This window comes from Oncorhynchus gorbuscha, linkage group LG13 (assembly GCF_021184085.1).
Source record: "Oncorhynchus gorbuscha isolate QuinsamMale2020 ecotype Even-year linkage group LG13, OgorEven_v1.0, whole genome shotgun sequence".
Taxonomy (NCBI): Eukaryota; Metazoa; Chordata; class Actinopteri; order Salmoniformes; family Salmonidae; genus Oncorhynchus; species Oncorhynchus gorbuscha.
This window is the reverse complement of record NC_060185.1, coordinates 34,550,508-34,568,877: the sequence shown is the minus strand read 5'-3', so window position 1 is coordinate 34,568,877 and position 18,370 is coordinate 34,550,508. Positions and strand designations below refer to the sequence as shown.

At 41.7% G+C, this 18,370-nt stretch overlaps 2 protein-coding genes and 1 pseudogene across 2 annotated transcripts in view; 2 read left to right on the top strand and 1 right to left on the bottom strand.

Moving 5' to 3' along the window:
* The window catches only part of LOC123992770 (claudin-4-like), a 32,056-nt gene extending 21,484 nt beyond the window's left edge, over positions 1–10,572 (top strand). Inside the window, exon 2 of the mRNA XM_046294265.1 lies at positions 9,281–10,572. Within this exon, the coding sequence (XP_046150221.1) occupies positions 9,306–9,956 (651 nt within the window). The 5' untranslated portion in view covers positions 9,281–9,305 and the 3' untranslated portion in view covers positions 9,957–10,572. The remainder of the gene's footprint in view (positions 1–9,280) is intronic.
* Positions 1,171–4,728, top strand: LOC123992768 (annotated as a pseudogene).
* Positions 10,573–13,448: 2,876 nt separating the features above from the next.
* Positions 13,449–16,903, bottom strand: LOC123993935 (ribosome maturation protein SBDS). The gene is made up of 5 exons (XM_046296417.1): positions 16,651–16,903; positions 15,114–15,243; positions 14,801–15,001; positions 14,300–14,464; positions 13,449–14,023 (listed from the first exon to the last, which is right to left on the bottom strand). The coding sequence occupies exons 1-5, from the start codon at positions 16,776–16,778 to the stop codon at positions 13,895–13,897; spliced, it is 753 nt and encodes a 250-aa protein (XP_046152373.1). The 5' UTR covers positions 16,779–16,903; the 3' UTR covers positions 13,449–13,894.
* Positions 16,904–18,370: the final 1,467 nt, after the last annotated feature.

Sequence of the window (18,370 nt, the reverse complement as noted above, 5' to 3'; positions counted from 1 at the left end):
ACACATATTCAACCCCTTATTTCTGTTGACACAAAACTACCTCTATACTTCCATTCATTTGTATGGGTTACCTTCAGATGCGATCCTGTGGCACTTAGTGTGTAGCCAAAACTGTTTTGACGCTAGACAGAAGTTGGCACATCAGCGTTTCCGACGTCAGACAAGTCCCGTGGGGCTTATAGGGGTCGTAGAGCAAAACGGAGAACACCAGCGTGTTCGTGAAAGTCTCATCTTTCTATATTAGTTTGTAGGTCAAACTGTCCAGACGCTACAGACGTTGACGTGAGTGGACCAATTTTTTTCTCATGGTTTGACAAACACTGCTGTAGCTCGGCCACTTTCCACCGCAGACGCGGAAAGCCGACATAGGAGGATGTGGCGTACTGAGACACAGCCCATGCATATATCTCTAAACTGACAGATTTTGATTGGATGTGTCAATAGACTCTTAAGGATTTTAATGGATCAATATCTTTCAGTTACATGATGACGTGTATCTGTGAATCTCCTTTCATTTTGGAAATGAATGGTTGCATGGTTGCTCAAAAGCTCCCTCATATCTCATCTCTCCAAATACATAAACATCCCACTGGGCACACAATGGTTGAATCTACATCGTTTCCACATCATTTCACTCAAATTACGTTTGTTGAACCAACGTGGAATAGATGTTGAATTGACGTCCGTGCTCAGTGGGATAGTTTTGAGAGTCTAATAATATAATATAATAATAATAATAATAGTCTAGACTGTAACTCAAATAGGTTGTGTAATTAGATTGCCAACAGCTTTCTTTAAAATCAAGGTTTCTTAGATCTGTACCCGGGCTTAAAGGCAATGATCTGTAATATGTTTATTTCATGTATTGGTTTATTTCATGAAAGAAATGGCTTCAGGATCAAAACCAAGAAAACAGAGACTGAATATAGGCCTTAACTTACTTCTGGCTATGACAAATCAGAATTCTGGTGGTATTAGCAACCTGATTACAGAAAACAATAGTTGCAATAAAAAATGTCATCATGAAAACAGGGAACAACAGTAGCTTCGAACGTCCGGCCATGACTAATGAGAATTCAGGTGGCATTCTTGACGGTTTATCTCTCTACCCTGAAACCAATGGGCAGACAGGCCTAACCACCCAGCCAAACAGCATTCACTACAGAGGCATTTTTTGAATGGACCAATTACTATCTCTTCTTCACAGGTCTTGAGGCGCATCTCATCGAAACCCATTGTCATTCACACATACCGACAGGTGAGGTGAAAGAATCTGGTCCGGCTTGAAAATTACCATGCAACTGGTTTCAGGTCAGGGGGAAGGATGTTGACTCCACCCTTTCAGGAGCAGAGAGGTCCATATAACATCAGGGGACGTGACTTAGTCATTAGTTAACAACGATTAAAACCAAGCTGAGCTGGCCTGCATTGACTCTCCTCTACTACCTCTGCCTGAGCTTCATTGATTTTACAACAAAAAAAACAAGAATTCTTCAAAATGGTGTCGATGGGAAGACAGATGCTGGGCTTCGTCCTGGCTATCATCGGGTTCCTGGGGACCATTATTGTGTGTGCCCTGCCTATGTGGAAAGTCACAGCCTTCATCGGAGCCAACATCGTGACTGCTCAGGTCATCTGGGAGGGCTTGTGGATGAACTGTGTGACCCAGAGCACGGGACAGATGCAGTGCAAGATCTATGACTCCCTCTTGGCCTTACCCCAGGACCTGCAGGCTGCCAGAGCTCTGAGCGTCATCGCCATCATCGCGTCATGCTTCGGCATCCTCTTGGGAATTTCTGGAGGAAAGTGCACCAACTTTGTGGAGGATGAGGCTTCCAAAGCTAAAGTAGCCATTGCCAGCGGGATCATCTTCATCGTGGCTGGCGTCCTCATCCTCGTCCCTGTCTGCTGGTCCGCCAACACCATCATCAGGGATTTTTACAACCCTCTGCTGGTCGAGGCCCAGAGGAGGGAGCTGGGGGCCTCGCTGTACATCGGCTGGGGCACCGCAGGGCTCCTGATCCTGGGAGGGGGGCTCCTCTGCAGCTCCTGCCCACCCAAGGAGGAGCGTGACGACTACCCAGTGAAGTACTCACAGGCAAGATCCACAGCTACCAGCAGAGCTTACGTTTGAGCTGGAAACTGTTGAAAGAAAGACTGTAAATTGTTTGATTATCTTTGGCAATCTTCTGTGAAATGAAAATACCATGCAAGTTACTGGTATTATCCAGTCTTGTTCTTTTCCATTTTCCATTTTTGAAAGTGATGTGAAATCAGAACAGAACGAATATGTGAAAACAAATTAACTGAGCTCTTCAGAACTTTGCAAGAAAAAGACAAGACAGAACTGTTGCCTATAAGAAATGACATTACAGAGAAGTAGTTCTAGTCTATACGCAGTGTAGAGGAATCATCTCATGGGTCATGGGGTGATGACTGAAGTGAATTAAAGCCATTCCCATTCCCATAACCCTAACTTATCTTTTACCGTATAAGGACACTGTGCCAGAATGATAGTATTGATGTAAGAACATGGACTATATGTACATTATATATGTATAATTGACTTGTCGTAACTTTGTACAGTAGATCACAGTATGTTTTGCAAACAGCCAATATATGTTGATTGATTATGTCTAAAGAACTTAATCAATTGCAAACCTTATTTTTTTGTATAAAACATTTCCAACAAAGTTTATACATTGGTGTTAACTGTCTTTTTTAAAGAAATTGACTCCAAGTTACTGTGATTTCCTTTTTCTCAGCTGAAATCTTAGCTGAAAATGTCTAATAGCATAGTTTTAGGTGAAATTACCAAACTGACAATCAACCCTCACTGTCTTCTGTTTGAATGACACCAAAAGGGGGACTTTACATCGCATTGATTCGAGTAAGAAAGTGAGAAAAGTATTTAACCCTGTCACACAATCCTGAGAACACTGATTTATTCTAAGGATTTGAAATAGATTTCCCCCATTATTAGAAATACTCACCGAGACATTTACTTTAAAGACTGGCAGTGACAGAATGACAAAATCTTTGAGGGGCAAGAATGCACAGATGAACCAGTTACACAACTTAAGCTAGGTTAGATAAAAAACTATTGTCTGTGAAACAAGCTCTGCTATTTAAACTGGCTTCCTCTCAGAACCATGATGTGCAGAGATTGGCCAAAATGTATAGGCCTACTGGATATTTTCATCATTTATCGTTATTTAAATTGAACAAAATGGTAGAACCTGGTTTGTTTTCATTGCTCATTCATTGTTGAATAGACAATTGTCACTACTTTCTCGAACAAGAAGCATTAAGAACAGTATCACCTTACCACCCCTTAAACTACATTGTAATTCCTTGTGCCAAGTATACCAAAACATGTCTCGTTACATCTTCTTCTTGTGACAGTGAGACGCTGTTTACATACATTACATAATGCTTAAGTTAACAGTGCACATTATAAAAATATGTTGAGCACGGGACAGTTTAAACAGATCAGATTATCTCTCGCCCCCAGCCCCACCTCTCTCTTTTCTGTCCATTGGCGTACCAATGCAATGTGAATGTCTCCAAATCGGGGCATACTGCATGCTCTGGAATCTGGTAACCTCTCTAACGCAGTGAAAGTGAAGCTTGGTATTGGTGTGTCAGGAAAGCAAAACAAATCACTGTTGATTTTTAGTTGAGAATGTGTAAACTAAGAAGGTATGATGAGTTCACATAAACACAGAAGGCGAGAAGGGTACTTCATAGGGCATAGTGCTCCCCTCCTCTGTTTTCTTTTCTGTCCTCCCATGACTATTTATAAACTTATTTCAGCACTATTTGCCATCTATTGCGAACAAAGTCAAATTAATCCCATTGAAAGTTAATTTTGCTGAGCTTTCAAGCTGGTGAGTTTTCAAGCACATGCCTACATCCTCATTCCTCATAGGATGTTTGAACAATAAAAGCTTAGTAAACTGATCTACCATATCCAAAAAGGAGAATAAAATGAAACTCCCACCTTTATTATCCACACAGAACAATGTATCCTGTAAGGCTGGTATTATTTGGCTGGCTCTCAGTTTCTTAAAGCTCTTCTTTCTCGTTTTCAAATGCACCAAAACACCTGATTGCCTTCCAATATTAATTTGGAGACACAAAGGGTTAGTCAATGAGTAGAGAGAGACAGAGAGACACTGCATTCAGAATGTGTTCCATGGGCATTCCGATGCTGGGCAGTGCCCTGGCCTTGATCGTCTGTGTAGGGAATGACCATTGTCGGCGGCGTGCCCATGTGGAAGGTCATAGACTTCATCTGAAAAAAACAATGTCACCATCTTGGAGGGCATTTGGATGAGCTGTGTGGTCCAGAGCACGGGCCAGATGCAGTTTAAGGTATATGACTCCATGATGTCCCTCAGCTGCGACCTGCAGGTTGCTAGAGCGCTGGTCGTGGTGGACATCGTGGTGGGAATTGCTTGCCTCTTCATGGCGTTTGTCGGGGGGAAGTGCACCAACTTCCTGTTGAAGGAGGAGGCCAAGGCACGGGCGACGGTGGCGGTAGGGGTGGTGCTCATCATCAGTGGGATCCTGTGTCTCATCCCTGTATCCTCAACAGCCAGTCTCATCATCCAGGACTTTTACAATCGACTCCTGGTGGATGCTCAGCGGAGAGAGCTGGTAGGCTGGGATCCTGCTACTCCTGGGACGGGGACTCTTCTGTGGTAACTGCCACCCCAAGGAGGACGACAAAGCCCCCTCTGTGAAATATATACTGGCCAAGTCGTCAGGAAGTTAAAGAAAACCGGCAGGTTCTGTGTCAAGTTCCTCCACCCCAACAAAGACAGACATTTAATATGAAGGTTCATGGGACAAACTGGTCTGCATGAAAATGTTGTTTCTCCATCTTTTCAAAAGGTATTGGTGGTATAAGAAGGTAAATGGACGGACATTGGAATATAAAGGAAAAGGTACCAGTGGAAAAATGTTGTATGCAAAACAAACTGTACTATGAAGGAAAATATGCACTTAACTTTTTGATTGATTAGCCAGAGAAACACTTCACTCTTAGAAAAAAGGGTTCCAAAAGGATTCTTCAGATGCCCCATAGGGGAACCCTTTTCGGTTATCTCTTTGGAAAGGATTCTGTATAGAACTCAAAACGGTTCTACCTGGAACCGAAAGGGTTCTTCAAAGGGTTCTCCAATGGGGACAGCCGAAAAGCTATATTTTTCTAAGAGTGTATGAGTGTATTAATATGCTACTGTTTAGATACACTGAACAAAAATATAAACATAACATGTAAAGTGCTGGTCCCATGGTTCATGAGATGAAATAAAAGATCTGTTTACATTAGCATTTTAGTGAGCATTTTATCCTTTGTCAAGATAATCCATCCACCTGACAGGTGTGGCATATCAAAAAGCTGATTAAACAGCATGATCATTACACAGGTGCACCCTGTGCTGGGGACAATAAATAGCCACTCTAAAATATGCAATTTTGTCACACAACACAATGGCACAGATGTTTCAAGTTTTGAGGCAGAATGCAATTGGCATGCTGACAGCAGGAACGTCCACCAGAGCTGTTGGCAGAGAATTTAATGTTAATTTTTCTACCTTAAGCCACCGCCAATGTCGTTTTAGAGAATTTGTCAGTACATCCAACCGGCCTCACAACCACAGACCACGTGTAACCACACCGGCCCAGGACCTCCAGATCCGACTTCTTCACCTGCGTGGGGGGAGGTGTTTCCCTGGCTATTCAATCAAAAAGTTAAGTGCATATTTTCCTTCATAGTACAGTTTTTTTTTGCATACAACATCTTTCCACTGGTACCTTTTCCTTTATATTCCAATGTCCGTCCATTTCTGTCTGTAATAAAAAAACAAATTCTGATTGGCCGGGCCTGGCTCTCTAGTGGGTCGGCCTGGCTCCCAAGTGGGTGGGCCTATGCCCTCCCAGGTCCACCCATGGCTGAGCCACTGCCCAGTCATGTGAAATCCATAGATTAGGGCCTTATTCATTTATTTAAATTGACAGATTTCCTGAACTGTAATTCATACAAATCGTAGAAATTGTTGCATGTTGAGATTATATTTTTGTTCAGTGTATGTAAATGTTATTTGTTTCTCGAATTCCTGGCAAGTTGATTATACACTGTTGCAAATTATATTAGTCAGCAACTTTTTTTACTGTTGTATGCTCTCTGTTTTATTACAATAAACTATCTTTTCATATTTCAGGTGAGTGTTTGTTGATTCAGTACTCCCACTGATGCCCTTGTTTTCAGTATACGCATTCATCTTGATCATAAAATGTTCTCTGTAAGGTTCAAATAGAACACCTGTTTGACAGGAACTGGTGTCAGAGAATTCCACACATGCTTCAAACTCAATGACTGCTTCAATGTGTTTTTCGACCAACATATACAATTACAAGGCTTGCAAACATTGGGTATGTCTATTGTGACAGATATTGTTGTATCAACCCACTCTCGTAATCTTTAAATCGATAAAATAATCAACTATGTTTGAGTTCATAAAAAGACTGGTGTGAGTTGAGTAGGTTTACACTAAGCTGTGAGAAAGTTATGTTCCCCTGTTATCAGACCTGTAGATCAGGGAGAGTCTCCAGTTCCGCTGTTCTCGTGCAGAAAATATTGAGAGCTTAAAATGACTTAAACCCTTAATTGTGTCTAATTTGTCTCACCATTACATTTTCTCTTTGCCTTAGGTGTTTTTGTTATTGTGTTATTAAGATCAAGTTTAACATCAAGTCATTGATTGTCACATTATATTCAGTAGTGTTACAGAAAGACTGTCTAGTAATATTCAGTAAGATTTGAATGATCAAATCCTCCTCATATTCCACCCAGTATCAATTTATGCACCATTGTTTCACTCTGAATGACAGTTTCACTGCTGCTCGTTCTCTTAATATTCTATTCAAAGAAACCTGCAATATTGTGGAACACCTCAGTCATGTCCCTCCATCAAATAGGTCTGACACTGATGACACACTACTGCTATCTAGTGGTATATACAGTGCCTTCAGAAAGTATTCAGACCCCTAGACTTTTTCCACATTTTGTTATGTTACAGAGTTATTCTAAAATTGATTAAATGAAGAAAAAAATCCCCAGCAATCTACACACAATACCCCATAATGACAAAGCAAAAACTGTTTTTTCGATTTTTTGCAAATTTACTAAAAATGAAAAACTGAAATACCTTATTTACATAAATATTCAGGATGCTCAGGTGCATACTGTTTCAATTTATCAACCTTGAGATGATTCTACAACTTGATTGGAGTCCACCTGTGGTAAATTCAATTAATTGGACATGATCTGGAAAGGCAAACACCTGTCTATATAAGGTCCCACAGTTGACAGTGCATGTCAGAGCAAAAACCAAGCCATGAGGTCGAAGGAATTGTCCGTAGAGCTCCAAGACAGGATTGTGATGAGGCACAGATCTGGGGAAGAGTACCAAAAAATGTCTGCTGCATTGAAGATCCCCAAAAACACAGTGGCCACCATCATTCTTAAATGGAAGACATTTAGAACTTCCAAGACTCTTCCTAGAGCTGGCCACCCGGCCAAACTGAGCAATCGGTGGAGAAGGGCCTTAGTTTGGGAGGTGACCAAGAACCCTATGGTCAGTTCCTCTGTGGAGATGGGACAACCTTCCAGAAGAACAACCATCTTAGCAGCACTCCACCACTTAAGTCTTTATGGTAAAGTGGCCAGACGGAAGCCACTCCTCAGTAAAAGGCATATGACAGCTTGGAGTTTGCCAAAAGACAACTAAAGACTCTCAGACCATGAGAAACAAGATTCTCTGGTCTAAATGAAACCAAGATTGAACTCTTTGGCCTGAATGACAAGCATCACCCCTTGAGGAAACCTGGCACCATCCCTACGGTGAAGCATGGTGGTGGCAGCATCATGCTGTGGGGATGTTTTGCACCTGCAGGGAGTGGGAGACTAGTCAGGATCGAGGGAAAGATGTATGGAGCAAAGTACAGCGAGATCCTCGATGAAAACCTGCTCCAGAGCACACAGGACCTCGGATTGGGGTGAAGGTTCACCTTCCAACAGGACAACAACCCTAAGCACACAGCCAAGACAACGCAGGAGTGGCTTCAGGACAATGTCCTTGAGTGGCCCAGCTGGAGCCCGGACTTGAACTTGATCGAATATCTCTGGAGAGACCTGAGAATAGCATTGCAGCAACACCCCGCATCCAACCTGACAGAGGTTGAGAGGATCCGCAGAGAAGAATGGGAGAAACTCCCCAAGTACAGGTGGCTTGTAGCATCATACCCAAGAAGACTCAAGGTGCTTCAACATAAGGGTCTGAATACTTATGCAAATGTAACATTTCAGTTGATTTTTTTTAAATAAAAATTTCTAAAATCCTGTTTTTGTTTTTGTGTTATATTGTGTGGGTATTGTGTGTATATTGACTAGGAAAAAACCCAATATAATCAATTTTAGAATAAGGCTGTGAACTAACAAAATGTGGAAAAAGTCAAGCGGTCTGAATACTTTCTGAAGGCACTGTACATAATGTATGTTTCCCACTGTGTCCTGTAGTGTGCCTGTTAGGAAGTAGGAAGGACAGTGTCCAACCTAGAACCAAACAACACATTGCATAGGCCTTCCTATCAGTCAAACAGACCATACTTATACCTTTTAAGGTGCGTAAACCGCAGTGCTTCAGCATGGACATTTGGTTAAGGGAATTCATTGACTTATTGACTATGGAACGAGTGGCATCTGCCCTCCAAGACCATGACAATGACCCAGAGGGTCTCTGGAACACTAGAATAACGTGTAAACCATAGAGCATAGCCTAGTATATAAACTGTGTATTTGTTTATGAACTATACCCCCCTTCTTGCCAGGTCCCAGAGGATGCCTAGCTTGTTGTGGCAGGGATCAATGGGTGTCCTCCCCCTTCTATTGTTTATTGTCATGTTTGGATGTTGGTTGTCTGTCCCATGTAGCTCAGTTGCACTTGCAACACCAGGGTTGTGGGTTCAATTCCCACGGGGGACAAGTACGAAAATGTATGCACTCACTACTGTAAGTCGCTCTGGATAAGAATGACACACAATGTAAAAAAACATCTCACTGTGTTGTTGTCTTTGTAAATGGAAAATAAAAAAGTATAAATGGAAGAAAAAAATGTGTGGAAATTGCTAGGCTGTAATCACAGAGATAAAAGATCCAACAGACATTTTGAGCATATTGTTAAAACATATTTTTTCTTTGTTTCATCCCCAGTTCTGCACAAGCTGTAGCGCCCCCCATGGCTGTGGAGGAGCTGGGCATCACCCTGTCCATGGTGGGCCTGGCAGGTACCATCCTGATCTGTGCCCTGCCCATGTGGAAGGTTACAGCGTTCATCGGCACCCACCTGGTGGTCATGCAGGTGTTCTGGGAGGGCCTGTGGATGACCTGTGTGTCTGAAACCACGGGACAGATGCAGTGTAAAATCTATGATGCTCTTCTAGACCTGTCCCCTGACCTCCAGGCGGCCAGGGGCCTCATCGTCATCAGCATGGTACTGGGCTGCCTGGCATTCCTCGTCTTCCTTCTGGGGGCTAGGTGTACCAACTGCCTGAGCCATCCCAAATTCAAAGCCAGCATGGTGCAGGCCGCAGGGGTCACCTTCGCCCTGGCTGGGTTAAGCATCATAGTGGCTGTGTCCTGGACGGCCCAGTCAATCATTAGGGACTTCTATAACCCGCGGGTCCCTGAGGTGCTCAAGAAAGAGATGGGGGCGGCCATCTATGTGGGCTGGGTGACCTCTGGGTTCCTGTTCTGTGGAGGAGGGGTGCTGTGTACCAGCTGTCCTCCAGGGGGGAGAGAGGGCAGGCATGGTTCCAGCAGTAGGTACACCCTGGCTAGGATGCCCACTCACAGTCACAGCAGCTACGCCATAAAGAACTATGTGTGAGAGAGGAGTGCTTTATTTGCCTTTTAATTTCAGGCAAATAGTGTTGGCAGGTGTTGGCACTATGAAGAAACATGTCACAGCAAGTTTTTCAATGACAACATTGTTATTTTGTACATTGAATGTCCATGTCTGGTTATTCAGTGTATTGTCTGACTTTCATAGATTTAGAATTGCCCTGGAACTATTTGATAGCTTGGTGGAAGTTTAAAAAAAATAAGATAATGTTAATTGATTCTTGTTACAAAATAAGTCTGACTTAGGTAATTGTAGCTATTAAAATGTTCACTCTATCACCATGAAATATGTTTACTGAGGAAATATCTGTTATTGAAATATAATCACTGAAAATCAATAGGTTACTAATATTGACAGTACAACTACGTCAACTGAATGCACCTGATTGTTTTTATATCCCTGTATTGTAATTCACATATTTTCATTTTTCCACATCCTATTCAACTGTGGTTACTACTTATCATGTGTTTTTGTAACAATGTTTATCACAGTTAATTTTGTGATTGGAATCTGCATGCTAAGAGAATAGAGGCAGTACTTTAGTGGGCAACAAATCATGTTCGTTGAATGATTTGCGATTTGAACCTAATAGAAATAAACATTTTGGTTAGAAATGACTTTTGTTGCATCTCTTTTATTTATCTTATTGAAAAAGTGTATCAAAACTCATTAGAAGGGAGAACATTGAACATTCAGAATGAAGTATGAAACATGCTGTACTTTGAGTGGCACACAAGGCTTATTTAACAATGACATGTTCCTATAAGACCAGAGTCAGAGGCTGAAGTCAACAAAGCACACAGTGTCATCTTTGTTTTAGCGACTGAGTGGCAAAACTGCAAAAGAGGGATTGTTGTGAAACCATTTCACAGTAAACAGAAGGAATCCCCTTTATTCCCCAGCTGTAGAGCAGGACTGCTGCCCCACACCCTTTTCTTTTCAGGAATCTGTGAGGACCGGTTTCACATCACACAGGCTAGACTCACACACAGGCACGCATGCCCACACACAGGCACACAGACTGTGCCTGCAGCTGGTCAAGCCCTGCTTTCTGTGAGGAGCTAAGCTCAGCTCAGTCATGAAGAGGCAGTTGGAGCTAGCAGTGTTGGGCCTGGGCATTACAGGCTGGCTGTGCGCCATCCTCACCCGCTGCCTGCCCCTGTGGAAAGTCAGCGGTACTCTGGACGACTCCACAGCCACGCTGTCGGCATACTGAGACGGGGTGTGGCTGGAATGGACTGGGACCTCACCACTAACAAGCCACTGGAGGCCTGGGCTTGTATAGGTGCTGTGGTGCTGTGGAGGAATCAGACGGGTGTGGTGAGCTGTGTCCCTGCCCTGCCACTGGACATCCTGGGGAGCTCTAATGGTAGTAGGGGGAGGGTTTCTCAGTACTAGATTCCCCACGTTCCAGCAGCAGGAGGGGTCAGAAAGAGGGGGTTATACTCCAGGTTATCCTGTGGCAGAGCAGCGGCCAACCAGCCCCCTGGATACTATCCACAGGACTGAATTTAGACACAGCCAGTATGCTCGGCAACAACACAACCATGAGAAGATGCAATCAGGTATGATTAGGTATGAATAGACCTCTAGGTACTATAGTCAATGTTAGAAATCATGCGTCCACTGCAATGAAGCACTTTGAAAGATGTTGAAGAATTTAGGGTAGAGGTAAAGGAGTAGCACTAACCATGGAGTAAATTGCACTTTTAACTGTAATAATTGGGTCTGAAATGTTGTCAATTTGCATAATTTCTGTATTGGTGGTGAAGGTTTACCATTAAAGTGTTACAGTGGCTTCAGAAAGTATTCACACCCCTGGACTTTTACACATTTTGTTGTGGTACAGCCTGAATTTAAAATGGATTAAATTGAGATTTTATGTCACTGGCCAACACACAATATCCTATAATATCAAAGAGGAATTATGTTTTTACAAATTTTTACAGATTAATATAATGGTAAAAGCTGAAATGACTTCAGTCAATACGTATTCAGTAAACATTTGCTTAACAATTCACATGGACTCACTCTGTGTGCAATAATAGTGTTTAACATGACTTTTGAATGACTACCCCATCTCTGCACCCCACACATACAATTATCTGTAAGGTCCCTCAGTCGAGCAGTGACCTTCAAACACAGATTCAAACACAAAAATCAAGGAGGTCTTCCACTGCCTTGCAAAGAAAGGCACCAATTGGTAGATGGGTATAAAAAAGCAGATATTGAATATCCCTTTAAGCATGGTGAAGTTATTTACTACACATTGGATGTTGTATCAATACACCCAGTCACTACAAAGATAAAGGCGTCCGTCCTAACTCAGTTGGATCGAGAGGAAGAAAACCGCTCAGGAATTTCACTGAGGCCAATGGTGACTTTAAGTTACAGTGTTTAATGGCTGTAATAACAGAAAACTGAGGATGGATCAACAACATTGTAGTTCCTCCACAATACTAACCTAAATGACCAAGTGAAAAGAAGGAAGCTTGTAGAGAATAAAAATATTCCAAAACATGCATCCTGACTGTAATAAGGCACTAAAGTAAAAGTGCGAAAAATGTGTCAAAGAAATTGACTTTATGTCCTGAATACAAAGCATTATGTTTGCCGCAAATCCAACACAACACATCACTGATTACCCCTTTTCATATTTTCAAACATGGAGGTGGCTGCATCATGTAATGGGTATATTTGTCATCGGCAAGGAGTAGGGAGTTTTTTTATATATATAAAAAGAAACGGAATAGAGATACTGTAAGCACAGGCAAAATCCTTGAGGAAAACCTGGTTCAGTCTGCTTCACAAAAGACACTGGAAGACAAATTCACCTTTCGGCAGGATAATAACCTAAAACAAGGCCAAGTATACACAAGACTTGAAAATAGCTCGAGAAACAACCAACTTGCCAGAGCTTGAAGAATTAAAAAAATAATAATGTCCAAATATTGTACAATCCAGGTGTGACTTACCCAGAAACACTCACAGCTGTAATCGCTACCAAAGGTGATTCTAACATGTATTGATATTGAGATATTTCGGTATTTGGGGCGGCAGGTAGTGTTGGGCCAGTAACCGAAAGGTTGCTACATCAAATCCCCGAGCTGACAAGGTACAAATCTGTCGTTCTGCACCTGAACAAGGCAGTTAACTCACTGTTCCTAGGCCGTCATTGTCAATAAGAATTTGTTCTTAACCGCCTTGCCTAGTTAAATAAAATATTTAATACATTTGCAAACATTTCTAAAAACATGTCATTATGGGGTATTGTGTGTAGATGGGTGAGAAGATTTTTGTCTGGGACAAAATGTGGAATAAGTCAAAGTATTAATAGTTTCTGAAGGCACTGTATCTTACAATAATGGTATAAACTTGGGGTAAAGTGTTATATCTACTGTATTAGCATAGGGCTATTGATACCATTTTTGGAGAGACTATGCCATAGTAATCACAAAATAACGAATAAAAACAATGAAATAGATTAAGTTTTTATTTGCAATTGTTTATAAGACACATATTTAATTATGAAGAAACATATATAAATTAAGGGGTTAAATAAACTATTCATAACAAAATATGCCTTTTCAAACATGGCGAAATGGTAAACTGGGTAAAATAAAAGGCATGGTCAAAGCAATATGAATTACTTTAGAAGAAGTTGACTCACAAAATAAACTTCATTAAATTATAGTATTTTTTGTTGACAAGCAAACATTCGAGTGGTGCATGCTCACAGCAAAAATACTGAATGTTATCAGATCTTCAACCAAAACTAATATTAGAACAGACACTGGAAATAAGAAGGGCTCCATTGGTATTAGAAACAGTGGCCTCTTTAATGAGGGGTTTGCAGTTTGTGTGGCAGCGGTGGTGGTAAGATAATGTGTATGTATGTAGTCCTATAGGGCTCTGTGTGAAGGCTATTCCAGCCGCTCGTCTCCCTCTTCCACATCCTTCAGACTGAGCACCTCCAGGGAACCTTTGCCTTTCGTCTCACAGCGGATCAACTCATCTATCTCCCTGAAGCAGCCTGGGTCCACCAGACACACCTGGAGGATGGAGGGAGGGAGATAAGAGCGGGGGTGTCAAACTCATTCAATGGAGGGCCTAGTTTTATGCAGGTTTTTGTTTTTTTCCTTTCAATTAAGACCTAAACAACCAGGTGAGGGGAGCTCTTTACTAATTAGTGACCTTAAGTCATCAATCAAGTACAAGGGAGGAGTGAAAACTCGCATACACTCGGACCTTCGTGAAATGAGTTTGACACATGTGCTTTAGAGCCCTACGGTGTAGCCTAGTATAAACCAGAGGGATCTGTCTCTCACCATCTCCAGCTGGTCGTCAAAGTCTTCACTTTCCACCACCTTGAGGAGGGGTTTGAGTTTCTCCTTCAGCCTCTTGCCGTCTTTGGCCGGCAGGACCAGCCTCAGCCTCATGTGGGCCCTCTGGATCTCTATGGACTCTTTCAGCTGCCTAATCACCTCCAGAGCCTTGGAACAAACAGCAGTTAGATTCATGGGGCATTAGCATGACAAAGACTGTCATTAGTTGGTATGTACTGAAACCCAGTAAGTATTCTGGTTTATGTAGCTAAACAACAAACAGGTTCAGTGTTTAATATGACAGACTGAACTCCTTACTGAAAGGAAAACATTTATGGCTAAATCTAGCCACTGCTTGTACACACAGTATGCACAGTGAGTGAGCATTTAAAACAAAGCCGTTCATTCATGTTCAGCCGTTCATCCATGACGTTTATATTAAAATATGGCAAATGTGTAGACTCCAGAGTGTACTGTAGCAACAACCTTTTGTCCCAGCCATACCTGCTGCTTGGTGCTTTTGTTGGCCTTGACAGAGTAGTGGATATCCTTCATGGCCCTCTCTATGAGGTTGACCGTGTATGGTCGCTTGGTCTCTGGGTTCACACACTTCTCTGCCACGATGGTCGCAATGTCTCTGAAACTCGTCTCCAACTGGCTCTGCCTCTCCTTGTCTGAAACTTGCAATTCTCCTTTAGCTAAAATCTGAGAAAGAAAAGACATACTGAACAGGCAAATCTCACAACAATAACATAACATTGAATGAATGTGAGTAATATTGATTACTGGTGTTCTGTTTATCTGTCAATGTATTTACTTGTTTACAAATCTCTGTCAGGTCATCTGTTCCAAAGGCTTTTGACAGATCATCTTTCTTGGCAACCTGACCCTTTGAAACATTATTGAAAACAGAGCTGGTCTGCAGCACTTCATCCAGGTCCTTCTCTCTGTGTAATTGGCAAATGAAAATGGCATGGCGATTTATTAAGTGTTTACATGGGGCTTTGCTATCTCAGTTTCCTAATCCTAGTCCTGGGGTGCACATTTTTGCCCTAGCACTACACACCTGATTCCACTAATCAAAGGTTTGACAATGAGTTAGATAGTGGAATCAGGTGAATAGTGCTAGGACAGATAGTGGAATCAGGTGAATAGTGCTAGGACAGATAGTGGAATCAGGTGAATAGTGCTAGGACAGATAGTGGAATCAGGTGAATAGTGCTAGGGCAGATAGTGGAATCAGGCGAATAGTGCTAGGGCAGATAGTGGAATCAGGCGAATAGTGCTAGGGCAGATAGTGGAATCAGGCGAATAGTGCTAGGGCAGATAGTGGAATCAGGCGAATAGTGCTAGGGCAGATGGTGGAATCAGGCGAATAGTGCTAGGGCAGATAGTGGAATCAGGCGAATAGTGCTAGGGCAGATAGTGGAATCAGGCGAATAGTGCTAGGGCAGATAGTGGAATCAGGCGAATAGTGCTAGGGCAGATAGTGGAATCAGGCGAATAGTGCTAGGGCAGATAGTGGAATCAGTGCTAGGGCAGATGGTGGAATCAGGCGAATAGTGCTAGGGCAGATAGTGGAATCAGGCGAATAGTGCTAGGGCAGATGGTGGAATCAGGCGAATAGTGCTAGGGCAGATAGTGGAATCAGGCGAATAGTGCTAGGGCAGATAGTGGAATCAGGCGAATAGTGCTAGGGCAGATAGTGGAATCAGGCGATTAGTGCTAGGGCAGATGGTGGAATCAGGCGAATAGTGCTAGGGCAGATAGTGGAATCAGGCGAATAGTGCTAGGGCAAAAACAAAAATGTGCACCCCTTTGGTTCCCCAGGACAGAAACACTGTGCTAGATGATGCTTTCAATATCTATAGGTATTGATAGGCTAATCTCGACAACCTAAAAACAAATATTATGTGAACTCAGACCAGCTATTGGATTTGGTTCTGGGGAGGTCGAGGGGGTGTCCCCTTTCGAAATTCAAAAGATGCCAGGTGTAGATGACTCAAAGTCCAAAGAATCAGTGATGCAAAACACATGGCACCTAGACTGTTCCTCATTATTCCACAGCCTCTCGACTCTGGGTAAGAATATAATGCACGATACAAGACAAGTGAGTCATGATGATGACATGAGTCATGACTTGCTACTCTGAAACAGCACATTAGATTGCATTATTTACATATTAGTTATTTACATTCGTAGCTAATTATAAATACATCAAAGCTGAAAGCATACTACCATTAGTCGTAATACTACTGGTGTTTGCTATATGCCTCGGTGGATATCAAACGGATACAACTAGCTAACGTTAGCTATCATAGCTACGCAGCTAGCTAAATTCCTAAAATACTCACGCTCCAGATCTCCAGCTCATCACTTTATTTTTGTAGCAGGCGATTTCAAATCGTTTTCCTCCCTTTTTCATTCTCACCACCGCCACATTTGTGAGTCGGATTTGGTTTGTTGGTGTAAATATAGACATATTTCTGCTTTACAAGACAGATAAATCTGTCAGTAACACAATTTTTTTAGCGGCGCTGGTGTGCTATGTGTTTCATAAAAATTCCGCCGGACTGAAAACATACTATGTGCAAACGGTCCTATTTTTTGTTGGTCTCTGATGGAATTGTTTAGTATTTTTTTTAAACATAAACATTTTGTACGGTACCATAACGACTGCTACGAATAAATACAAATATGTTTACTTTTTATGTATTTGACAAACTAGATACTTTGCATAAAATATCACGTGTAAAATGAAGTTGTTCCTGTACCGGAGTAATTCATCCAGAGAATATAATTGAATGCTTAAAAACTCTGTTGCAAAGTAATGGAATAGAGGGGTGTAAACATATGGGATATCATCAAATATTTGTATATCTGTAATATAATTAAACCTCCAATTCCCACAATGTATTTCGTTTCATCACAATTATGGCAGCTCCCAGCGGTTGAACTTTGATGTTCCTAAAACGTTTGTCAATATTTACATTGATGATACAAAATATTGCACAGGAGAAAGAAACAATGTTGCGGGGCTCAACTTTACTGCTATTGGATTTGATAACCCATGTTTTTGACGCTGATATTGATGGTGAGTGAGAGTGTCGCGGAGAGAACTGGGTATCTGAAAGGTGAGATGAGGATGGTGCAGAGAAGGTCAGTCGGCGCATTTTTTTATATCAGTGAAAGAATGTCCTCGAGCCAGGTAGCAACTGCTAGATTATATTTAAAAAAATAACTTTTGTGCCGTTTCTGAGATCTTTAGTTGTTGTGTGTATGTATAGTATAGAGATCATATTTCGCGTATGTATAGAGGGAAGGTCATAAACCCTAAAAGTTCCAGAATGGGTTGTAGTTGGTAGCCATATTGGTCAGGGAGAAATTCTGATTGGAATGAACGGCAGTAGAGGCTTAATCCTGATTTTACTTATGCATGAAAATAAAAGTAAGGCATGTGATAGAATGAGATATTGTGTAATAAAATGATTGGCAACCTAAAATAGTCAGAATTAAAAATACAGTTTATAAGGGTTTCATACCAATGTTTTGTATAAATAACCTTTTATGTATAACAGACCATAAATGTTTAATTTGTTGTTTTCTTGGAAAGCTGTGAGTGCTATTATACGATACAAAATCAATTCTTGTTGCATTTACAACTTGTCTAAGTCCTATCAACTGATTTGAGCCAGTATATTGTTGTGGATTGACTGCATTGCTTGAATGGAATGTTGGCATATTGGCAGTTAGTTTGAAAAAATGTATGGAATCATTCCTCTAAAACTGGTGATATACAACATCCAAGATTAGCATTAGCTACTTTAGCGTGGTGGAAAATGATGTTTCATAAAGAGAAGTAGGCATACTTTCCCAGGTTTTATCACCTTTTCACCATTAAATTAAGGAACAAATTGATGTCTTTGCAGCCTGAATGAAGAATGTTCTATGCACGAACCGGTCCACAGGGGATACGAATGTATAGCCAGCTACATAGATTCCCTTCGGACTGTAAGATGAAACGACTCGATATCACCATTTGCCGGTCTTTGGGCTAATCCAGAACATAATGTC

Bases quoted from the DNA above. Each gene is read 5' to 3' on its own strand.
- LOC123993935 (XM_046296417.1), bottom strand. From the start codon at position 16,778: ATGTCTATATTTACACCAACAAACCAAATCCGACTCACAAATGTGGCG. The intron at 15,244-16,650 runs GTGAGTATTTTA...CCAATTACACAG, and splicing joins ATGAGCTGGAGATCTGGAGC to AGAGAAGGACCTGGATGAAG. The intron at 14,024-14,299 runs GTGAGAGACAGA...TCCATCCTCCAG, and splicing joins TTGACGACCAGCTGGAGATG to GTGTGTCTGGTGGACCCAGG.